The following is a 26441-nucleotide window of genomic DNA, read 5'->3' on the forward strand; positions in this document are numbered from 1 at the left end:
GTACTCAAGTATCTCCTTATGTCCTCAACCCCACAATATCCATGTTGTAAGTGTCTGAGTTTTCAGCTCAGCTGACAACCAAGATGTGTCTGCATGCTTACATCCGTGTGTGTGTGTGTGTGTGTGTGTGTGTGTGTGTGTGTTTATAAATACCAAGGATTTCTCAAATCACTGTGAGAATAGCAGCAACATACGGTGGCAACCGCCCAAGGAGTAGTTATAGCTCACATATTGGTCAAGACTGTGTTGGAGTGATCAATGGTAAATACTCTTAAGTCAAGGCTACATATCTATTTAGGGAACTGAAATCTGTCTGAGTTGAAAAGGATGAGGAAGTTGTTGCTATGGCCAGTCTAGAGCACAGACTGATGCTCCCAAGGACTCTAGCTCCTTCTACCTGACTGCTGGACATATATCTTCACCCATCAGCAGCCTTTTCTTCTGCAAGTCAAAGCACTCTGACATCAGTTATCTGTTAAGTCCCAAAGCACATTAAAAGAAATAAAGTAACAGGTCTAGGAGATGTTTACCCAGGAGGTCAGTCTGGGGAAGCCAATCCATGATTTTGACATTTGGAGCCATACTGACATCTTTGGGCCAATGAGCATCCTTACATGCCCACAGCACTCCTTGAGGGAGGTGAGCAAAGGCACTGTTCATCTCCTTAATAAGTTCCTTGGTCTGATACTGGGTTGCTAAGGAGCCCAGTGCCACAAGGACAAAACCCGATTCTCCAAACTTAATGATAAAATCTTCCAAGTCCTAGAAGAAACATAAAGAAATTAGAAAAAAGTGGTTTGTTAACACAGGTATGACATGAAACAAGACCAGTTGTTAAATAAACCCATGCCTTGCTTGCTTGTGTTCTATATGATAACACTCCTTTCAGAGTCCCTGTATAGCTGTGTCTGGAGTAGTTACTGCATTGAACAGCAGTCATCTCTTCAACTTTGTGTAGTTGAAATATTGTGCACCCCAATAAACTTATCTGGAGGTCAGAGAACAGAACATCCAGTATATTCAATATAGTTTTATGCAGTGGTAAGACACACATTTAATCCTAGCATTCCAGAGGCAGAGATCCATATGGATCTGTGTGAGTTCAAATCCACACTGGAAATAGCAGGCATGGTGACACATGCCTTTAATCCCAAGAAGTGATGGCAGGAAGTAAAAAGGTATATGAGGCATGAGGACCAGTAACTAGAGCCTTTTTAAGCTTTTAGCTTTTAGCAGCTGTTCAGTTGAGATCCATTCGGATGAGGATTCGGAGGCTTTCAGTCTGAGGAAACAAGGTGAAGTAAGGAATTGGCAAGGTGAGGTTGGATGATTTGTTCTGTTTCTCTGATCATTCAGCATTCACCTCAATACCTGGCTAGAGGTTTGTCTTTATCAATAAGACTTTTTAAGATTCGTGCTACACCTTTGGACTCTTATGGTTTGCTCTTCCAAGCAAACACATACACCAGATTTTATTTGAATGACTGACTTTTACTGCCTAAAATGTAAGCTCCAGAGTAATTTAATTGCTAAGGGCATTCTTTTTGCTTAATAACTTGAGGCCCTTCCTAACTATTTTTGAACATCATTTGTATTATTTTATATTCATGCTAGAAATTCAGTATACAAAATTTCTTCACTTGCTGTGTGGCATCGTGTCCTCTCTTCTGGTGTTGTTTTCTACCTTTGCTTACCTAGTAATGACAGATTCATAGAATGGCTTGAGAAGTATTCCTTCCTGTGGAGGTGGCACAAATAATCATACAGGAACTGGCATTCATTCTTAAGTGTTTCACTTAATTCACCTGTTAATCCATGTTATATCAGACTTCCTTAATGAAAGACTTTGTTATTGATCAGTCTAATTTAATCCCATAACTTTAAGATGTTCTATTTTCCTCTTGAGTCAATTATGTTAACAGCCTTGCATAGGAATATGTCCACTCATGTAGATCACCTAATTTGATGATATATCATGTTTGTATAATTCAATTATAATCTTTATTGTTTTAATAGTGGATAATTTTTTACTTTAGAACTTAATTATTTTGTTGTTCTTTCTTATTTATATTCTTAATGATCCTATTGCTTTTCAGCATACTACTCTTTTGAATTTATTGGTTCTAAATTTGTTTATTCATTATTTCAATGCTCTACACTCTGATTCTTTTATGTCCCTTCTTTCTGCTAGCATCCTGTTCAGTCATCTCTTCATTATCTCTGCCTTATATTGAAGGGTTAAATTATCAATTGCAAGTACCTTGGCTGTACTAATAGATATAATAATAGCTATGAATTATATCCTATGTCTTGTTTTTATTGCACTCCCTCATTCCATTGGGTTTTGTATCCTTATCCTTGGTATATAATATTTTCAAATGTTCCTTTTGATTTTTCTCTTTGAATTTACATTATGTTGTTTTCTATTCACCACACTGTGGTAAGAAATATTTACATTAACCTGAGAATTTGCAAAACTTGGGGTTGGGTTGGGGTGTGGCATGGGCTAACACACGAACCAAGGAATTTGTTTTGTGCATTAGAGAAGAATATGTGCTCTGCTGTTGTTGGAATGAACACTCAGAACTGGAGAGAAGGTTCAGCAGATTTCCTTCCAGAGGACCACAGTTCAGTTCCCACAGAGCAATCACAATTCTCTGTAATTCTAGTTCTAGGGGATCCATCACCCTCTTCTGGCTGCTTCTGGGCACTTGCAGGAACATGATGCACACACATATATGCAGGGCAAGTACTCAGGCACATAAAGTCACTTACAAATACATTTTAAGCATGATCTATATATTTCTAATAATTCTATTGGGCCTATGGTATTATAAAAGGTGATAATTTGTATGGATAGTCATCTAATTCTAAAACTGTAGAATTGAAGTCTTAAGTTATTATTCATTTCTTCTTTAAATTACTTACATTTTTCTTCATAGTCTTTATTTCATAGTTTGTGCATAGATGACATATTTCCCTGTAAGTTAACTATTTCACATATTTTAAGTAATATTTTTATGGTTGTAATGTTTGATAAACACAAAGTTTCAAATATATGTAGTCTTTAAAATTCTTTGAGTTTTGATATAAAGTCTGATTTTCCTTATGTTGGCAACCACCACAGTCTATTTGCTTCTCACTTAATTCTTACAAAACAAGTATTGGAATACCCCATAAAGTGATTCCAGACTCTTGTGTCATGTATTATTTTGAAACATTTCCTCCCACTTTCTAACAATCCCTTCATCTCTCTGTGTGCCAATATCTGACCCATCAGTCCAGAAGAGGGGAGCTCTGGCAATCACATCTGGATTTATAAATGTAAGATATCTTCTACCACATAAAGATTCTGTCAGAGAACCCCAAACCTGTATACTGTACCCCTATTTCACCAACTTGGGTATTCAGGAGATTCTATCTAAAGCCCATATCCGAAAGCTCCTTCAAAAAGTTTATATATATATATATATATATATATATATATAAAACAGTCTTCCAAACAGTATGAAAAAGCTCCTCAAAATATTTGTTGTTAATTTTTTACAGGTCCAACCATGACACCAATGTAATGATCTTTGTAAAGATTAATATAAAGCAGATAGATAGATAGATAGATAGATAGATAGATAGATAGATAGATAGATGATAGATAGATAGATAGATAGATAGATAGATAGATAGATAGATAGATAGATAGATATCACTGATCACTCCCCAAACACTTGTTCTCACAAACTGCAAGGAAGGATGGGCACTTGGTGCCCAACAGAGCCAGAACAAATCCACACCCTCTCTGCTTTGATCTGAACACAGGACAAATATCATCTTCATCATTTCAGCATCTTGGCCACCATGGTTTATATTCCCTTCATGGGTGAGGGAACCCCACAGTGACAGGGAACAAGCAATCTAACATCCTTAGCTCACTGTACTTGTAAATTTTCAGTGATAGTGATTCTGAGCCTTCATAGAAATGCACACTACATGGCAGCTTTGATGGTTTACAGTAGCTAGATGGAGTACCTAGTGCTCAACAGGCTGGGGACACAGAATAACAGAAGCAGTTCTTGTCACTAGTGATAAGTTCTGTCTAGGTACATGTCTTCTGAAAGTATTATCTGTTTCATTATGAAGAGCCCACCTCCTTAACACATTCTAAGTGTTTTGACATTCACTGTATTTAATATATATATATATATATATATATATATATATATATATATATTCAAATAGAAATACCAATACTAACTAAAGATTTTTTCCATCACAGCAAGGAATAGAGACAAAAGAAACTCACATTTTGTACCATCTAACCAGGTATTCAAACTTAGCATGGGGTATTCTAACACTGTGCTATCACAATCCAAAAAATGTAGACTCAGAGTTCTTCTGTTGCCTTAGAGTACTTTCATTCAAGACATCTTTCCTAAGGGACAATTTCCACCTATGGTGGTTTGAAATAAAATGGCACCCAAAAGGATTGGCGCCATTAGGAGGTATGGCCTTGTAGGACTGAGTATGCCCTTGTTGAAGGAAGTGTGTTACTGTAGGGGTGGACTTTGAGGTCTCCTTTGCTCAGCTATGCCTGATGTGACAGTTGACTTCCTGTTGCCTGTGGATCAAGATGTAGAACTCTGAGCTCCTTCTCCAGCATCATGTCTTCCTACATGGCACCATGTTTCCCACCATGATAATAATGGACTAAGCTTCTGAAACTGGAAGCCACCCAAATTAAATGTTTCCTTTATCAGTGTTGCTGTGGTCATAGAGTCTCTTTACAGCAATAGAAACCCTAACTAAGACACCGTCTAAGCACCGCAGATCTCTGAATGAAAGATAAACTGAAAGCTAAGCTTTCACTCACTTGAGGTATTGGTCTAACAGGTTTGTCCGTTAAGCCTCCCACATAGATGATGTTGGGAAACATGGGATGAGGAAAATCCAAGGCAAAGTCAGAGCTGACAAACCACAACTCGGCTTTCCGTGGAAGTTCAGACAAAATTGGCCGAGAACCTTCTGCAAAATGCTCCTGGATGATGCCGTCATATTGAGAAAGTATTTCTCTTTGCTTCATGGATGAATCAAGGAACATCAGGAAGTTCTTCACTCTGGCCCAGAAGTCCATTTGGTCAGTTAAACTGGAACCAAATCCTGGGACAAAAGACAAAGGCCTTGGTAGCCCATAGTCTATAATGCTAAATAGCATGGGAAGAAAGGCCACAAATTGTTCCCCAAGTTTCTCAGCGATCAAGAAAACACAAGGATCTGCTGCATCTAAAAATAACAGGTCAAAATTCTTATTCCTTAAGGAGTCCATGATGTCCTTTCTGCTTAATAAGTGACTGCATAAGTCCACATAGTGTTCAAAGATCTTTATGTTAGTGTGATGGGTAGACCTGTTTAAAAAAAAAACAAGTATTTTGAGGAGCAATTTCATACTATTTGGAAGACTGTTATACTCAATCAAAGTATTTCACAGCTAGACAAATACAAACCTATAATCCAACACTCTGGAAACGGAGTCAGAAGTATCAGAAGTTCAAGCCTTGTCATAGACTTATGACTTGAGGACAGCAGGTTGGGCTAAATAAAACCCTAACTCACTTAGAATAAATTTATTTTTAATATATTTTATAAGAAAAGGCTCTGTGGCTTGAATTTTTTCCTTCTGTTTAACGCTATACAAATTATAGTGTTACTTAATATGTAAAACACATTGCTTTTCATAAAATAAAATATTTTTAATTAAAAATAAATAGGCCCATAGGAAATAATTTTCCATTCATCTCCTTACCACAGGGAGATATTTATTTTCTTCTTAACGATTTTTGCTTATCGGAGTTGGGGAGGATATTCGAGTTGATAATGCTGCACCACCTTTCCATGTGAATTACAGCTGTTGTTCAAAATCTTCAGCTTTAGTCATTCTGATATAGATATAGCTCTGCTTCCCAAACTATTTCTTATTCCATCACATTTCCTTTAAGAGTCTATTTCCATTCATCATCAGTGTTAATTTATTTTCTTCTGTCTTAGAAGCCATCAATGATTATAGTGGATCTCAGAGTATCAGTCTCCATGGGCAGGTGTATAATGCTGTTTACTTCACATTGTATAATGATTTTTTGTTGTTGTTGAGAATCTTGCTCTATTGCCAATCTGTATAAGTTGCATGATTACAGCTTCTATAATGATCAGTGTTAAAGTCATTTCTTGTAGAGACCCAGAGAGGTTTCCTAGTGAGATCTGAGTTTGCTCTGGCAGTAAGGCTGCATAAGGGAATGCTTGGACCACAGGCATGCTTACCACGTGTTTGGAAGGGTCAACACTTGGCTGTGCAGTGTGCTTTGAGGGCAAAGGGGAGATCTTTAGCCCTGCCCTGGGGTCAAGAGAATGGACACAAAGACTCTAGAGCCACTAATGAATTAGGCTCTGGTTTCAAACTTTAAGGAGAACTTTAAGACTATGATTAGGACTGATTTCTGAGCATTTGCAACCTCAGATATGAAACAGTTTTGAATTCACTATGGTAACTATGATAATCATGATTCATGTACCCTCTGTCTTGTTGGAAGAAATTATTAATATTTCTGTTAAGAGATCTCTTTAAGATGTTTGCTAAAGTTTACAAAGTAGTCCTGTAGAGAGTTTGCTTTTGAATGTAAGTTAGTGTTGTAAATATGCATAGTAATATTCATGCTAGTTGTAAATATGTATAGTAATATTCAGACAAGAATTATGTTAACCTGGTGATAATAATGAACCATGATTTGGTAAAGCTAAGGGAGTCTTTAAGTTTCATGCAGTTGCATCACTAGTTTGTTTATTTAATGTGTTTATTTAATGCGTTTGCATCAAGAGTTTATTGATGTAAAAAAAGGCCTTGGCAAAATTAAGACTGTTATAGATATTATAGACACATTCAAAAAGGATATCCCTCTTAGTCATCCTCTACTCCTTTGGAAGGGTGGCAGCCCTAGGAATTCCTGTGTTTTTTTTTTTTTTTTCAAGTATTTGTAAGCTCTTAGTAGAGACCTGATTCAGAGCTGAGTTAAGCTCTGTACTTCCCCTGCTAGAAGCCTATAGTCAGGGAAGGGTAACATTCTTCTTGCTGCTTTGCAATCTAAGACAGAGTATGCTTGATGGAAAGTGTATCTCAAGGAAGGGTAAGGCTGACTAGGGAAGAAGAATGATCTAAGGAAGGATATCTGAGGAGTCTGAGGGACCGTTTAAAATATTAAGAAGGGGGAGTTTTGGAGACCCACAGAAGTTTCCTAGTGGGATCTGAGCTTGCTCTACCCAGCAGGGCTGCATAAGGGAATAATCAGACCATGATTGAGTGTGGTTAGCAGGTGTTTGGAAGTGTCTGCACTTAACTGTGCAGTGTGCTTTGATGGCAAGGGGAAGGTCTTTTTCTCTTACCCTTGACATTGTTATTAAAAGAGCCTTTGAAGAGGTAGAAGGGGCTGTTGGATTTTTATCCAGGTCCTCCCAAAGCTATCCTGTGTTTCTGTCTTTCTCCTTTTTGCTATCTTTCTATCTAAAATGTGTCTAATTCCTCTCTCCTTTTCATAGGAATCCTTTAAAAGGTGGGAGCTGGCATCCCTCAATTTCTTTTAATCCTGCATATCTTGGCTTGAATATATTATCCCACAAAAGGAACTTTCCAATGATAATATTGGAACAAGGAGATCATGATTCAAGTTCCTGCCTAGAAACTAAGCAATTAGAAAAATAAATATAAAACCCACAGATTTTTTCTCTTATATATGAAGCCTAAATTTGTGTGTGTGTGTGTGTGTGTGTGTGTGTGTGTGTGTGTGTGTGTGTGTGTGTTTCCCTTTTTGATGATGAAATTAGAAAGGAGGCAATGAGAGCAGATAACAAAGTCATCAAAAGAGATGCATGTATCATGAAATAGTGCTATGGAGGAAGGGGACAACCTAGAAGAAAAGATACTGGCATCTATGTTTTCTAAAAAGTAGATAGCAAAGCCTATTACTTTATATACAAACTTAACTTTCTAATGGGAAGAAGAAGTATGATTGGAAGCCTATTGTTAGAATTTACAACTTCTACTGCTCAAACTGACACTGAATACTGTCCTCAACTTTAGTAATTATACTGATGACTCTTCCCCACAGCACTTTTCCAGGAACCCTTTCACATCAATGCTTAGCAGATAAGCAACCTGGTAAGATTCACAAGTGCACCATGCCATCTGACATTAAAAGATCCACAACATGAGAGCCCGGAGTCTGGCTTATTTTTGCTCGCTTTTAAGCTCCACTTCAAGTCACAAGAGCTGTGGTTTGTCTGTTGTGGGAATTCACACTGCTAATGACCTTGGGATATCTGGCATGATAGAGGCATGGATTTTTTGGGTATGTGACTATTTAACTGAGCAGGGGCTGTGTACTTTCTCTCTTTCTTGGTGTGGCCAGAGACTAGAGGGCTGGTTCAATTCTCCCATGGGCAAAACAGAAGGATTCTGCAACTGGATCTACCTTGTCCTGTATATGTGAGTCTGTTTTGCCTTAGCACTCACAAATAAATTGACATATATTGACATATACATGCTTTTGGCTCTCTGTTCATTTGTCTTCAAAGGTTCACCTGTCAGAGAGTTGGTGCCCAATATGGCTGTGTAGATGTAGTGGGATCTTTAGGAGGATACCTTTGTAGAAGGTTATAAGAAACCCTTACCCTATAGAGGGTTAAAATAGTCCTCATTAGACTTTGAGTTAACTTCTGTGGGAGACATAATCCTGTTCTTTCTCTTCTCTCTTTTTTTTTTTGGTTGTGAGCCTAGCCTTTAACGGCTGAGCCATCTCTCTAGCCCTCTTTCTCTTCTCTTGACTTTTCAAGTCACACATTCTTTAGCCATTATGTTGCCATTATCATGATGCTTTCAATCAACCTGCCTGATGTTGACACCAGGAGTTGAACCTCTACAACTGTAACCTGAATAAGCTTCTTTTCATTATAAACTCACCTAAATTGAGTTACTCTGTTATAACAATGGAATGCAGATTGATACATGGCATAATTCATATTTATCACCTAAATTTCATTTTTTACATATTTTATATAATAATCCCTAAATACCTGTAGTAGAATGATAATCCCTTTAAAGTAAATCAATTATAAAATTCTCAACAAGTTCCTATTCTCATCAACTTGACTGTAATTTACTTGTAATTTGAACCACACTTCAAGAGTTCAAGCTTGAAAAGAAAATACAATATATATGTCAAAAATGTAAATAAATAACAACCATGTTAGACTAAGGTGCAAGTTGACTTCTTTCAAACATATGACAAAAGATATGTGATCTTTCAGTCTGTGAGTGAGAAATATTTCCAGAAAGAATCATGGTGCTGTGAGTACCATCTGGAATATTCAGTAGAATTTTTGCAGACAGAGATGAGTGAGACCAATGAAATTAATGAGGAAACAAATCTGTACTTGTCGTCCATGTGGAAGACAAAGGAGGTTCTGTAGTCAAAGACTAAAAGCCTCAGGCTCATCTGTATTACCTAGCCATTGAAAATTTTTAAACTAACCTCTAAATAACCTTTAGCTATTAAGTCAATGAAAACCAAGCTATAATTCATAGAACCACAAAGGTTAGGTGAATAGTAAGGGACCACTAAGAATGGGGAGAGCTCATGAAGAAAGGAAAATAGACTAGATAGTTACTGTTGTAAGTGTGGGTCTGGGATGGGGGTGTTAAGTGGGGTGGGAGGAGAGTGATGAGGGAGAGAATACAGGGAGACACAGATAAAATAAATGGACCTTTTAGGGATAGATTTGAAACCTATCATAATAGACACTTGCTAATATATATATATATATATATATATATATATATATATATATATATATATATGAAGGTGATCTCAGTAAAAATGCCAAATGATGTGGGAGACAGAGTCCCAACTCGCCATCTCTCGCCAGCAAATGATCTTGCAGTATCATAATTGAGTCAATCTAATTGAGATGATGGACAAAGGGGTCCCACAGAAATTCCCCAAACAACCCTCGCAATTGCCAAAACTATAGGTTGCTCTCCACAAACTGACAGCAAGGCTCTATTGCTTAAGACAACACCTACACAGACCACTGAACGTGGAGAAAGTGAGCTGTTGCCTATATAAAGTGAGGTTCTAGAAACTTTGGTACAGAAACATACTCTGCACAGTACCAAAATAGGAACATAAACACCAAGCCAGTCACAAAACCAGTGATCTACAATGGTGTCCTGCTTGCAAGATATGCTAGGCCAATGGAGGCACAAAGCTTGTAAGAGTAACCAGCCACTAACTGATCTGACTTTAAATCCACTCCATGAGATGAAACATACCAAACACTGCATGGGTGATCAAGAACCTGAGACTAAATAGCCCAGGGACCTAGGGTAAAACCAAATAATATTGGTCTATAAAAACAAGACAAGAAATGTAGCAATGAAATGACTTCTAAAGGCATTTTGCAATACTCCTAGATAAAGGCCTTGTACAGTCATAATCCCAGGAGCTTCCTGCTGTAGTAGATTGGAACAAATATAAAAACCCATAGCCAGATTTTATGCAAAGTGTGAGAGTTCTTGAAACACTCAACACCAATTGGGATGTCCCTTTGGGGGTTAGGGATCCCAGAGAAATAGCAGGCCATGAAGGAGTCAGAGGGTTTCGGCCACATGAAGAAAACAAGGACCTCTAAAACAACATGAGGAAAGCAAATATGAACTCAGAGAGACTGAGGCAGCTCTCTCTCTCTCTCTCTCTCTCTCTCTCTCTCACACACACACACACACACACACACACACACACACACACACACACACAACACGCACACAACACGCACACATGCATCCATCTTAGTGATGTTATGGGATTTATGATTATGTACAAGAGCAGGTCTCTGATTCTTGTGCCTTCTCTTACACTCTTTTCCTTTTCTTTGTTTTTCTTGTGCAACTCTGATGTGATATTTTGCTTTATGTTATTATATTTTATTACCTTTTAGAAGATTGTTTGGCTTCTAATAGTGACAGAGTGACAGAAATAGAGTGGATCCGTGTGGGAGCACAGGTGGAGAGCTATTGGGAGGATAGAATGAAGGGAAACTGCAATCAGGATATATCATGTTTGGAATAAAAAGGGGGAAAGGAAAGCTTTTAAATTAGTTTAACAGGAAATGACCAAGGCAAGGCACAGACATGTAAAGTAACTTCCTCCATTAAGGAACTTATGTAAGAAGGTGACAAGGTACATGGAAGAAGGAGGCTCCTCTTTCCCTGAATAGAGAAGTTGAAGTGACTGCACCAGCTTCATTGAGACTACATGCACAGATGACAAGTAACAAACAAGGCCTAGAAGGCACATCTTCCACTTTCTAGAGACTATCCCATCATTTATGGAGCTGTCAGTCATCCACCGTGCACCACTCAGACACAATCCATCCCCACATCCACCAGTGCTCCCATCATCATTTCTCTTAAATTCATTCAAAGCATCATGTGACCATCATCTCCCCATTTGTAAGACTTGATTAGCAATAAGTTGGTTCTAAGAATTGAAACAAATTACCTGTAATGAACTAATTCCTCTGCAAGGAGTTGTCTTCTATTATCAACTTCCTTTTGCTTATCTTCAGATAGATGCCAGTTTATAACCTGGTATGATATTTTCTCCTCTTTAAAATCTAAGAAAACATGGATTGAGTAAAATTTAGATTTATCATAATATACCACACATTATTATGGGGATAAAAATAATTTTATTTTATTTCTTTGCAAAAATTTGATTTTTCTTCTTCAGTGGTTTCATTATTTTGATCCATTCAATTCCGTAATCTGGTAATATTTATTTGTAGTATAAATCCTAATTGATCATAAAAAAAATCCTGGAGCCAGATACTAGAATAAATTGTAAAAAATAAGAAAGACAAAGGAGCAAGCCACAGCCATCTCTTACCTTGCCAACTCCTCAGCCTGAAAGGGCCAAGCTCCTTTCTTCTCCTCCCTTATATTCCTCTCTCCACCCAGTCATATCACTTCCTGTATCCACCTGCCTATGGTTAACTAGTGACTAGCCCAACACTCTGATCTCCAGGCAAGCTTTATTTGTTAGAGCACAAAAAAGACACCACATTTATTGAGACTTTACAATAATACAAGAACATTTATACAGTCTACAGTGATGTAAAATTCTAGCAACAGCTTTCATTTAAAGACACAGCTATTATTTTTCATTTTATGTGTGAGAAAGTATAAAGGAAAACAGTCTAAAATTATTCATCAACTGTCACTATAGTGAGTTAGAGTTTATAGTTAACTACAAGTCAGTTTGACTGCAGAGTCCCTGCATTTCATAGAAAAATTAAAATGAAATATGCCAAGTGTTGATTTGCTTGTTTGCCTTTTTGTTGCTGTTCATTTCATATTTGGAGTTTGTTTGTTTGATTGTTCGTTTCTTTGATTTGTGGCAGGGTTATGTTTAGTAGCCCACATTGGCTTTCAACTCACAAACCTGTTTCTTGAGGCTGCAAAGCACTTGGAGTATAAACAGCGCCAGGACAAAGTGGTGTGTATCTGGAGAGCTCTCTCTCCAGGTCCCGCCAAGCCCCGGCAGTCTGACAGTACATTTATAAAATAAACACACAGACGCTTATATTACTTTTAAACTGTGTGGCCATGGCATCGATTCTTGCTGTCTATGAGAATTTAAATCAAGACAATTAGGTCAAAAACAGAATCCTCACATGAGATTCACTGGAGAGTTTCAATTATTATTTGAAAACAGACTATAGGATTGGGACTTCCTTTTCATTGTTCCTGGATCATGTGTCTCAGACCAAATTTATTTTAAAATCTGAGATTCAGTCACGATTGTAGATTGCAGCACACACTATGAATGTGTCTCCAAGTGGAAAGGCTCTTACCTTTGCGTCTGCAAGGCAGTAGTGCTCATAGTAAATAGTCAGGATCGCTACCCTGTATGACATAATATCCAGCTGAATAGATCCAACTGAATGTTTATACCCATACAACACAAATAACAATGACACAGGATCCCGGGAAATGCCCTTTATATCCCTACCAATTCCATATCTATAGCTAAAAAATTCTATTAATTATGTTACCTGGAAAAGCACCCACAGAATCATTACAATACAATCAAGGGTTCACTTCAAACTTGAGTTTAGTCTTAGACCTCTCAAAATTGTCACTCTCTTTGACAATTCTGGTTAGGTCTCTCTGGAGGAAGTTATAAATATGAGAAGCTTAGAATGACACCCATCATCACTGAGGGAAGTCAAGGAACAATCAAAAGAAGGAATTGGGTGTGAGTCAAGGGTTATAAAAGAACATACATAATAATTTTAGAGAAAATTACAAAGGACTTTCCTTACATTCTGTATCTCAAAATTAGCATTAAAATCAGAGGAACTGTACCAGTAGAAACTTTATTAATGGCATTAAGGCATAACAAAACAAAGGTTACAAAGACCCTTGGATACTTTGCTCAGGTGACTCTTCTTAACCCCCAGAGTATAAATTGCCTGATGCTCTGAATAAAACTAGCTGTTGCATGAGACTAGTCTACCTAATTTATTGACTTCATTATATCAGGCCCTACTGCCTCTAGAGTGGTAAACAAACCAGCAGTGAGTATGTGTTGACATGCTTCTGCAAAGTGCATGCATATTTATTCACACACACACACACACACACACACACACACACACACACACACACACACACAAAACACAAATGTGTTCTTATGACATGGACTATGCTGTGCCCTTATATTATGATGCCAGAATTTGAAGTAATATTCTTTCAGGCATCTTTTCTTTATAGATAAAAAAAAAAAACATTGCAAACTGCATTTTTAAATAGAGATATGGTGTGATTATATTTTATTTATATGATAATAAAATTTGCCTGTAGATTAGAGGTCATAGCCCACCATAAACAGAAGTCAGGTGGTGGTAGCACATGCCCTTAATCTGAACACACAGAGACTCTGCCTGCTATCCTGTGGGCTTCAGCTACCCTATGCCGAGATCATGGTATGCAGGCTTGATCTGCAGCATGGCTGTGGATTCTTGCCATAGTACACAGAGGTGTCTCCAAGCCACACAATGTGCTGTGTGGTGGATTTAGCCTTTGCTAGTTCAGGCCAAAAAATAAATAAATAAATAAATAAATAAATAAATAAATAAATAAATAAATAAAAGTTTTCTGGGCTACACACTGCTTTAATGGAGGCATAGACCCACTGCTTCTGATAGTTGGTGGTACACATAGCCTCCAGACCCAGAGATGATGATAAATGTACCATCATACCACCACCATGTTGGAAAACTGAGGAGGGCAGAACCAGCAGCCAAAGCTGCCATTTCAGTCCTAGTAATGCTGCAGTTTAAAGGAATAAATTCACAATGATTCAGATCTAACAATACTTTAAATGGTTTACAGTGTGTGTAAAACTGTACATGTAGGCTTGGAAGAAGGAAGAATATGAATATAGGCAGTTATATAATGAAAGAGTTTTAAAAAATAAACTCTTTAAAGAGATAGTAACGATCATATAAAAATAAGCCATGTAAAGATGGATATTACACAAAGAATCTGGGTTATATTGTCTTTGATATTTTTAACTGCAGAAAGACATTTGATTGTAAAGGCTGCTGAATTAAGCTTGAAAAAAAAGGTATCTTGACTTCAAAATTTGGATTTAAGTATATATTGCTTTGGAAAGGACGGTCTGCTTTTGTTTCCACAGGAAGCAAGAGGCTATGGATTTGTTCTAGATTAAGATACATCAGGTTTGACCAGACAAGACCCCCTGAAAGTTCTCCAATGACACCATGGCTCAGATGATCCAACATCCAGGCAACTGCTCAGAGAATACAGCATCACAGACTACGCAGGTCAGAACTTGACCATAATTCTTAAGTTTCTCAAGATCCCCATAAGAATACAGCACCCTTTATCAGCAAGAAGTAGCCTAGAACTATGCCCACATTCCTAGAAAATGGATTATGTATATTTGTCTTTGTTTAGGTTATTAGTTACAAATTGTTATTGGTCATAGTCAATATCTTTCTAAGGTAAAAAGGGGGATATGATATGATTAAAGGACAGATTATTGAATCTACTTTTAGAGAGCAACTTGTTTAAAAATGTTTTACATTGCTATGGATTTTAGTTTATTGATACAAATTTAAAGTTAATTTTGTTATACTGTATGTATATTTCTACTCTCATTTAAGGTATTACATTTACATAACTCATTTAAATTATAATGGATAATTAAGAAATACAGATTAATAATTGGTCTTCTATGAGAGTCAAACTTATAGTCATGGTAAGTTTTCTAGGTATACATAGATATAATTCAGTTAGGTAGGTAATCTTCAAACACTCCAAAGACCTACAGAATATGGCATTTAAAATGTTTTAAAAATTTAGAATTTCTTGTCAATGAGACATGTCTGCTCCTGGCAGCACCAATTTACTTCAGAAAGGAAGATGGGCATTGAAGACACTCTATATGGAGTTTATCTTCTTCTTGGCAAAAATAGCCATTTGGGAAAGAAACTGTTCTTGCCTGGACTGCTTGATAAAATGCTGTATCGACTGGACATGCAGGACCCAAAGAAAGGTGACCACTGAAATTTGCAAGGCAAGATGGTACGTCAGGTTCCTGCTTCACAGAAGAAACTGCTAGACATTCTACAAGACTCATGAAAAAGTGACTGAGAGACTAAGCCTATAGGCTCAAGATGGATGCCCCAACATTACAGAGGAACTTTGGATGACTGTCCAGGCAGCCAGCTGCCTCTGTCATTCTAGATTGTTGAAAGTTGCTTACAATGCTCTTCTTGTTTACTTAGGTAATATTATATCCTTCTGAGGTCATTGATGTAGTTGAAAACTAGATAGTTATAGTTATGGTTTTCCTTGGTTATAATAAAAGATAAATTAGAAATGATATTTTAGACTCACAAATATAGGATAAATAAAATATGTTCTTTAATTTTACAAAATACAAATAGACTAGATATTGTAACTGTAATTTTTGCTTGATATATGTAATTATACTAGGTTAAAGTTAAATCCATGCTTTTGTTTAGAAAGAAAAGGGGAAGTAATAGGGGACTGTCTTTTTGTATGCTGTGAAAACATGTTACTCTGATTGGTTGATAAATAAAGCTGTTTGGCCAATGTTGAGGCAGAACAGGGTTAGGCGGGACATTCTAACTAGAGAGGAGGAAGGAGAAAGGCAGAACAGAGGAGAGGCTGCCAGTCACCACCATGAGAAGCAAGATATAAAGATACCAGTAAGCCATGAGCCATGTGGCAAATATAGATTTATAGAAATGGGTTAATTTTAGATGTAAGATCTGGCTAGTGAGAAGCCTGAGCCATGATCATGCAGTTATACATTATATTAAGCCTCTGTGTGTTCATTTGGGTCTGAGCAGCTACAGGACTTCGAGGACTCAGAAGAGAGGTGGGCATGAGAGAACAAAGTGCTATGTGAGAGGGAGAAAGTCTTTCATTGGAGATTTCCTAGAATTAGGTCAATCCTAACATTCCAATACTCCTCAGTTCAGCAGTGATTAAGAAATAGTCAAGTGGCATGCTATACAGAGGGCACACATGGTCCCTCTCTATGCCATTGTCCTTGATTCAACTGTTGATGTATAGAAGGGTATCAATTGGCTCAAAACAAATAACAGTGTGATTCTGACTCCTGTGAGAATGATCTCTCTCTCTCTCTCTCTCTCTCTCTCTCTCTCTCTCTCTCTCTGTCTCTGTCTCTCTGTCTCTCTCTGTCTCTCTGTCTCTGTATCTGTCTCTCTCTCTCTCTCTCTGCCTATGTATATGAGAGAGAGACTCTAGGTGTGTGCGCGTGCGTGCGTGCCTGCGTGCGTGCGTGCGTGCCTGTCTGTTTATCTGTCTGACTGACTGTTCATAACCTTGACAGTTCTGGTATTTAAGGATAAATGTGTGTTTTAAGATGTAGAACCAACAGTATTGAATCAACTTCACCTTACATAGTGAATGAAAGTTTCATACATTTCATTCCTATAGACTAAAGTCAATAAGCTGATAGAGAAAGAAAGGCCTGTGTTTTAATCTGAAACTAAATTCTAAGTTAGGGATATCCTCATATCTGCTCTATCTGCTTTTTTAACTAACTACCATGACAAAGAAGAACCAGCCTACTAGAAGGGATGAAGGTTGGCTGGTCAGGCAGAACATGTATACAAACAGGTCCTGGCCTGAATATTTGTAGCAAATCACTGAGGATCTCTGCTGTTATTGGACTGGTCCCCCCAAAACAAAAGCAACATTTAGCTTGAGATATATACCTAGTGAAAAGTGGGGTAGACAGGTATTTATATGTGGCTCAGTTGTTACAGTGCCTGCCTAGTGTATACAAAGTCCTACATTTGTTCTCAAGAACCATACATAAAATTTATGGCAGACATTAATTATCCCAGAACTCAGAAAGTAGAGGAAGTTTGACCAGAAAATCAAGGTATCATTTACTACAAAGCAATATTGAAGCCAGCCTGGTATACATGAAAACCTTTCTCTAGATGATAAACAGAAAGATAGCTATGTAGGTAGACAGACAGACACATACATACATGGATACATACATACATATGCTGTGGGATGTCTGTCTGTATGCTGTGAATGTGTGTTGCTATCATTGGTTGATAAATAAAGCTGTTTTGGCCAATGGCCAGGCAGAATAAGGTTAAGTGATACAATTGAACTTAAGATGGGGATGAAGAAGGGCAGCGTCACGGCAGATACCAGCCAGCTGCCAAGGAAGCAGGATGTGTAGAAAATGAGACAACAAGCCACGAACCACATGGCAAAGCATAGATAAGAAATATGGATTAATTTAAATGTAAGCACTAGGTAGTAATAAGCCTGAGCCTTCCACCAAGGATTTATGTTTAATAAAATCTCTAAATGAATATTCAGGAATTGGCAGGCAGGAGAGAACCATAGGGTTACATAGATTTCTTTATGGTGAGTGCTAATGTGGTCAAAAGATTGACACATTGTGAACAAGGCCTTGGGGAACTGTGAGAGAAGCTCCATTGAAAAGAGGAGAGGGCCTTTTACCTCAAGTATATTTTTTTTCTTGGATTGTTATTGGACATGATTTCATACTTTCTGCAACAAACACTTAAATTCAATTTATAAGACATGTTATTTTTGTTGCATGTCAGAACATAGCTATAGAACGCAATCTGGTAAAAGGATATTCCTAGCGCTCTCCTCAGGATATGCTGAATCTGGATATGGCCTTCTGGCACTCCTTTGTGCTTTCCCTGATAAAATCTATAGTACATGTTAAAACTGACCTGTCCTGAGTAAATTCTGGGAAAGGGTTGCTCTGTTAATATTTAATATGTGATTACTGGTGTGTATTTCCTTGTTTTTCCTGATCGTGTATTTCTGAACCCCAACAACCTTCCTTGAATCATTGTTTTGATTGTTACAGTTGTGTATAAAGTACATTGAAACTGAAGTAATATTTTTCTGTAACATTATAGACAGTAGTGTAACTCATTCCTTAAGTTCTTCAAATTTAAGTTCTTGAAAATAGATCTGCATAGGTCAACGAAGGTTGACAGTAAGTGTAAGGAAGCTTGTTATAGAAACGAAAGAACTGTAAGGTCAAACCATTCACCCTTCTATCCTGGCACTATCAAATACCTGAAAATCATGTGAACCCTAGATACCTTTATTTCTTCAAGTTGTCTGTCAGTTTTTCAAGTTGAATAACCACAGAATAAAAGTAATTCAGACAAATAATTAATGTTTACATGTTTTAATACAGAGTTTTATTTGAAGGTTGGATAAACATGCTCTAGTAAGCCGGGCGGTGGTGGCACACGCCTTTAATCCCAGCACTCGGGAGGCAGAGCCAGGCGGATCTCTGTGAGTTCGAGGCCAGCCTGGGCTACCAAGTGAGTTCCAGGAAAAGGTGCAAAGCTACATAGAGAAACCCTGTCTCAAAAAACCAAAAAAAAAAAAAAGCTCTAGTAATGTTGTTTCTCTATTCACTAATCCACTTAAACTCTACTAGGAAACAAAAAGAAAGTCTAACCCATTATCACATCTGAAATGTCCAATGTTTATGGAAGTAGAAAGGACCTCTGAGTTGGGAGTGGTGACTCATGCCTATGAACCCAGACTTTGAGAAGCTAGGATAAGAGCATTCCCTGAGTTTGAGAACAACCATGGGTATATGAATATGTTCCATGAAAGCCTGGGCCTGTGTCAGAAAAACTAATAAAAAGAAAAGAAAGAAGAGAACAAAGGAAGGGGGCAAATAGCAGGGCATGGTGACAGGAAGAGAGAAGAAAAAGAAAATAAAAGACAAAAGAAAATTTAGGTCAACAGCACTTTCATCTAAGAATTAAAGACAATTGGTCAACAGACATGCAGGATTTCTTTGCAGACCTTTAGTGCATAGCTTGTTAAAAGATCACAGAGTCTATAGGCTTGAGCAATGTATCAAAGGTTATGAGACTAGGCAAAAGAGGATAAGCATGAATTGCAATTATGAAACCAGAATATTAAGGCAAATTAAATGTATAAAAATAGATCCAATAAACAAAGAATTGAAGTTTTCTGGGTTTCTGTGACTGAATCGATCAGCAGAGACTGGTGGGTTTTGGTTTACTTAAGAGAATCTGCAAAGCTTTGCAGAATGATATCACTCTTTGATATGCTTCTGATTCTCTGTACTCACTAAGCTAAATAAAATCTTCTGATATCATTCTGCAAAGCTTTGTGAGAGCCAGTTATTCTTCAAGAATCTGGGGTTTTCTCGATCACACATCCTAAACTCTGAGCATAAATAAAGATTGCTAGAAAATATTTCTTAAATTGTAGGTCTTTTAAAAATAGAAACTGAGTAGCAGTCTAGTCATCCTTGTTCCACATCTAGCATCTTCCTATGAGTGAGTACATACCATATTTGTCTTTCTGAGTCTGGGTTACCTCACTCAGGATGATTTTTTCTAGATCCATCCATTTGCCTGCAAACCGTGTGATGTCGTTGTTTTTCTCTGCTGAGTAGTATTCCATTGTGTATATGTGCCACAATTTATTTATCCATTCTTCAGTTGAAGGGCATCTAGGTTGTTTCCAGGTTTTGGCTATTACAAACAATGCTGATATGAACATAGCTGAGCAAGTGCTCTTGTGGTATGATTGAGCATTTCTTGGGTATATGCCCAGGAGTGGTATAGCTGGATCTTGGGGGAGATTGATTCCAAATTTTCTAAGAAAGCGCCATATTGATTTCCAAAGTGGTTGTACAAGCTTGCATTCCCACCAGCAGTGGAGGAGAGTTCCCCTAGTTCCACATCCTCTCCAGCATAAAGTGTCTTCAGTGTTTTTGATCTACTACTCACATCACCAGTGAGGCTACCTGGAAAACGGGACCCCAAAAAAGACACGGAGAAATGGACAAGATCTACATGAATAGCCTGGTCATGAGTGGGAACAATGAAGGGCGACAGTCGAGGGAAAGAGTGGGAGATCCTAGCTGGATCAAGAAAAGAGAGGGAGAACAAGGAATAGGAGACCATGGTAAATGAAGACCACATGAGAAGGTGAGAAGGGGAGGAAGCAGAGAGCTAGGGAGGCCCACGGAGATCCACAAAGATACCCCCTCAAAAGACTGCTGGCAATGGTCGCGAGACGGCAGGAACTGACCTACTCTGGTGATGGAATGGCCAGACACCCAAATAGTGGTGCCATAAACCCCATCCAAGGACTGAGGAATCTGAAGGCAGACATCCACGGCTGGGCCCCTGGTGGAGCACTGGGAGTCTAATTAGTGAGTAAGAAGAGGATTTATATGAGCGAGAATTGTTGAAGCCAAGGTTGGATAAAGCACCGGGATAAATAACCAAATGAATGGAAGCACAGGATCTATGAACCAAAGGCTGAGGGGCCCCCAACTGGATCAGGCCACCTGAACGGGTGAGACAGTCAGTTGGCTTGATCTGTTTGGGAGGCAGCTGTGCATTGGTGCCAGGTCCTGGGCTCGTTGCATGAGTTGGCTGTTTGAATCCTGGGACTTATGCAGGGACACTTGGCTCGGTCTGGGAGGGGGGAATGGACCTGCCTGGACTGAGTCTACCAGGTCAACCCCGGTCCTCGGGGGAGACCTTGATCTGGAGGAGGTGGGAATGGGGGGTGGGCTGGGGGGAGGGGTGGGCGAGAGGGGGAGAACAGGGGATTCTGTGGCTATTATGTTGAACTGAATGGTGTTATAAAATAATAATAATAATAATAATAATAAAACCAAAAAAAAAAAAGAAAAAAAAAAAGAAGAAAAAAAAATAAAAATAAAAATAGAAACTGATTCATGCAGCACTGAGTGTAACTATCCTTAGATAATTAAAATCCTAAATATGGCAGAATATGTTGGTTCAACAATACATTTAGACATACTTGACATGAAATTACTCAAAATGATCAATAATGATGTGTAGTATTGACTGTGAGTGGCATACAAGTATTGGGATAGTTAATCTCTTTTTAGTGCCATAACAAAATATCTGATATTATTTAATTTATAGTGTTAATATTTTATGAGATGGCTCAACAGTTTAAAGTGTATACTACTGTTGCAGAGGACCCATGTTCAGTTCCCAAAATCCACATCAGGTAGCTCCCAACTGCCTGCTAACTCCAGGTCAAGGTAATTCAACCACTTGTGTTGGCCCTCTTAGGCACTTGTATTCATATGCAGAAATACACACCATAACATGTAAATATAACGATGAAAGTATATATAAACATAAAAAATTATTTATTTCATAGTTTTAAATATTGACAATCCAGGATTATGTGGAGCTGTTGTGCGGAGCCTTTGCTGTATGCCTTTTCACTGCATCATAACACAGAAGATGATGTGTTTAATGTATAGTGAGCACTTGAGCCACATGACAAAAGAGAAGAAAGAGGCCAGAGAAGGGGAGGTTCATTCTTCCATAAACACCTAACCCGCTGAGTAAAAATATCTACCCATGGATGGACAATGTAATTCATTTCCAAGTGTATACCTTCATAAGCCAATCAGGTTTTACTAGGCCTAGTACTTAAGGATCAATAATGCTCAATATCATTGGTTCTGGCCATCACAGTCAGTCTACACCAGGAAGTAAAATACAGAAGTTTATCATATGAGGTCTATAAAACTTATATACCCACACATACACATTCACACACATAAAAAACAAACACATACACACACAAACACCTGTACCATGATTTGTATCTATTTTTTTTTTTTTTTTTTTTTTTTTTTGGTTTTTCGAGACAGGGTTTCTCTGTGTAGCTTTGCGCCTTTCCTGGGACTCACTTGGTAGCCCAGGCTGGCCTCGAACTCACAGAGATCCGCCTGGCTCTGCCTCCCGAGTGCTGGGATTAAAGGCGTGCGCCACCACCGCCCGGCCCATGATTTGTATCTAAATAAGATCAAATACAGTATTTATATCAAGCAGTTCTATACAAAAGCCATTATCTTTTATTCAAAGTGACTTAATGTAATAATTGATTTCAAAAGTACCTGGATAGAGAAGCTTTTCATTAAGCAGACTGGTCACATTATGGCCATGGTCTTGAAGAATTTGTGACACATGGTTCATTAACATATAGTGGCTTCCACCTAGAAATAAAACATAAGTTCATTTTTGTGAAAACTAATGAAAAGATTTCTGGTTACTATAAATAGCTGACATAAAGAAATCCAAATGTAAGTGTAAAGACGTAGATAGCCTCATAATGCATAAACAGAAATAAGCTCTTCCATGCCCTCAATTACATTCTTTGGTAATATCCAGGACATGAACCCAGAGCTCTGACCAATAGCAATCCTCAACCAAAGATAGGAAGGTCATGCCAGAAAAGATGGCTCAGCAGTTAAAAGCAGTTGCTGCTCTCATAGAGGACTTGGGTTCAATTCCCAGCACTCACATGGTGACTCACAACCACCTGAAACTTTAGTTCCAGGAGATCTAACACCATCTTCTGACCTCCATGGGCATTTCATGCACATGATACAGTTATATACTATATGTGCAGGCAAAGTAATCATAAACACAAACATAACAATAAATCTTTTTTAAAAATCTAAAGGTTTTCATCTTGATTAATGAGCTACTCTGCTCAGATATTAGACACTCTTCATCCTGTGGTTCATGGATATTTCCCACTGTGTCTTCCCATAACTACATTAATCAATCTGGCTCCTCTTCTGAAATGATCCCTGAGCCTCAGGTACAGAAGTTGCTTCATTCAGGCATTGGGGTAATAAATTACCACAATAACAGAAAATATATCACATTAAGATGGCTGATATTTTTTCAGTGAAAAAAATTCGTAGGGACAGATGGCTATTGATCCCTTATGAAATTTCTCTTCTTAGACCCAAGTTTCTACCATTTTGAATAAAGCCATTAAGGGTCGTTATGAGGTCTCAATAATTCTGGGGTGCTCATGAAGAACATCAGATGCATGAGGAACTGGGGCAACAAACTCTCCAACAATCCTGGGATCTTCGGGAAAGGTACAAGTAGCTATAGAAGGATTTTTATTTGGGCCACCAGCTCACAAATAATGACACAGAAACTTAATATGAATTCCTAAAACTAGACCTTGGAGCAGGCTTATCCCACTTGCTCTTATAATTTAAATTAGGCCATTTATATTAATCTGCATTTTACCTTGTGGGTTTTTATCTTTCTTCCATTCTGTATGTCTGATTTCCCCCCATCTCCTTGCCATCTCTTCTGTTCCTCAATTATGTCCTTCACTTCCTCTCTGTGTCCATAAGTCCTGCCTATACTTCCTGCCTAACTATTGACAATTCAGCTCCTTATTAAACCAATCACAGCAATATATCTTCACACAGTGTATAAATATCCCACAAGTATCATCAAACAATAGATTCTCTGTGGCTACAATTTCTTTAGAACATTAGTTTGAGTCCAGAGCTAAAGCAGAGAAAGATAAATTAAGAAAAGAAATGGAATTTGTGCAACAAAAGCTGGGAGGTAAAAGTTATCAAAGCACTATGATTGGAGCAGAGCTGGAAATGTCAGGGAAGTTGAAACTATATGTTGTGTGAACCACTCTTTTCACTTACATTTGTGTTGTCTGAAATAACACAACACAGATGAAAGCCCATCACACCTTGAGTTTCCTGCTCTTGTTCTCATTAGACTGAGAAGGGGTGCCCAGGGAAATAGCCATTCTAATGAGTGCTCATGAAAAAGAGTTCATCCTGTAGAAAAACTGAGAATTTCAAACTTCACAAACTGAGCCAGTGAGGCCAGAAAAAAGTGAAGTATCAAGAGTTGTGTCTTTACCTTCGTTACATTAAAAATACCAGCACAAAAGCAGATGGATGAAACAACTTCTGCACCTGAGGCTCAGAGATCATTTCAGAAGAGGGGACAGAATGATTAAGAGTCAGAAGAACATGGAGTTGGCTGTAAGATTGTGTCTCCTAGGAATATCAGAATCTAAGCTCATGAAGTCTCACCAGCAAGACATAAGCTAAATAAGAACAACATAAAAATGCTGAAGTTATTGTAGGAAAGCACAGATCCTTCAACCCTTCACACACATACAGCAAAAACAAACAATGAAAATACAGACACAGATAAGAAAGGCTGAAAATGGCAGAACCAATCTTACCTAGGGAAGACCACAGTAATTGATTATCCAATACAAAATGGACATTGTTTTGATATAATAGATCAAACTATGACACTCTAAGACTGTTAACAAAGTTAACCTTGAATCAGGGGGCAGTATCTATGACTATATGGCCAGAATTAGCCATGGAGAATTTTTAGGACCCAGGATATGATAGAGAACATGGGAAGAAATAGAGAGCATAGAAAGATATGTAGGCCCTTTCAGTCTGGGAAATATGGGAGAGGGTCAGCTGGTTATTCCATTGCAGCTTTCTTGAATTATCAGGGTTTTACCCCAATATCTGACTCCAGAATTGTTATTGATAATAGAACAATTCAGATAAATGCTTCCTGTCCTCCCTAAAAACATACTAGTGTAGTGGGTAGCTAGCTATACCACCTTTGACTGAAAAGTACTAACCCCAGTGAGTCTTCTGGTAACTGTCACACCTACCTATGACCCTACCCTGAGGTGGGGCCAAGACGGGATCCCTTAAGACCCATGATCTGGATGTGTCTGCTGCCTGGGTTCCTGGTGATTCTGGATGCTGGATGGTAAACCAATCAGAGCTCTCCAGAGAATACCACTGGACTGCATTTCACCTCTCCCAGATACTGTAACCAATCTCTTTACTTGCTACACATTACCCCAAAATAAACCTCCCTTTTAACTACATGGAGTTGCCTTAATATATCCCCCAATATTCTAGTAACATTATACAGACTGAGCAGGTTATACTTAGAAGTATATGTGTATATACACATGAATGTATGCATGTGACAACAAATAATGAAGAATGAGGGCATGAATTTGAAAGAGAACTTGGAGATAATTTGGGGAGAGTTTGGAGGGAGGAAAGAGAAAAGAAATGACATTATAATTTCAAAAAAATAAAATAAATAATTTTAAAAGCAGGTGAAAAATGGAGTCATGATTTTTAACAAGAGTGTGCAGGTCCCCACTGTAATGATACTCGTTAGAAAATGTAAAGGAATTCATTTTGCGACCTAATGTGAGTTTTAGCCCTACAAGAGGCAGCCCAGTCCCTTCACCCTTCTTTTCCTCTAGGAAGAACAGAGCAGAAGGTTCAAGCCCATGTCTATAATCTGTGTTTCACTCCAGCACTGAGGTACTCAGGATCCATCACTAAAAGTAATCTAAGGGGAACCCACTGTCCTTTGTGAAAGGTTGAATAAGATCATCCCTTTATACTGGCACACCTCCAAACTATTGTATTCTATTATCCTAGACAAACAAAAAGTAAATACCATTTGAGCCAGAGAATACAGAATTTTAAGACCCATCTTTCTTCAAAAAATGTTGAGAAGGTAGATGAAACACAGCAGGGCAAGCAGAGTGAGTCCTCCTTGAGATATCAAGTCATCTTTTCAGTTTTACCTTGGAAGAAAATATTCCTAATATTCACACCTTAGAAATTTAGGGAAAGTCTCTGAATGTTCTGCCCTGGCACTGAGGAAATTGTGGGATTCTAGAGTTTAGGAGTACATCTAAACTTTTGTGCCCAGTTCTGTGTAATGGTTACTTCTACAGCAGCTGAAAAAACATCTGCTTTACATAATTATCATCTGCCAGGTGGAGATAGCTCACACCTTTAATCCCAGCACTCAGGAAGAAGATGCAGGTATATCTCTATGAGTTG

General features: G+C 38.0%; 1 protein-coding gene across 2 annotated transcripts in view; it reads right to left on the minus strand.

Annotated features, from left to right (window-relative positions):
• Positions 1 to 26441, minus strand: part of LOC143268654 (UDP-glucuronosyltransferase 3A2-like) — a 44337-nt gene that overhangs the window by 13729 nt on the left and 4167 nt on the right. For both annotated transcript variants that reach the window (XM_076551788.1, XM_076551789.1), the window contains exons 2-5: positions 22647 to 22745; positions 11598 to 11712; positions 4868 to 5399; positions 531 to 762 (exon numbers count right to left, since the gene is read on the minus strand). In XM_076551788.1, the coding sequence (XP_076407903.1) occupies positions 531 to 762; positions 4868 to 5399; positions 11598 to 11712; positions 22647 to 22745 (978 nt within the window). The remainder of the gene's footprint in view (positions 1 to 530; positions 763 to 4867; positions 5400 to 11597; positions 11713 to 22646; positions 22746 to 26441) is intronic.

This window comes from Peromyscus maniculatus, chromosome 15 (assembly GCF_049852395.1).
Source record: "Peromyscus maniculatus bairdii isolate BWxNUB_F1_BW_parent chromosome 15, HU_Pman_BW_mat_3.1, whole genome shotgun sequence".
Lineage (NCBI taxonomy): Eukaryota > Metazoa > Chordata > Mammalia > Rodentia > Cricetidae > Peromyscus > Peromyscus maniculatus.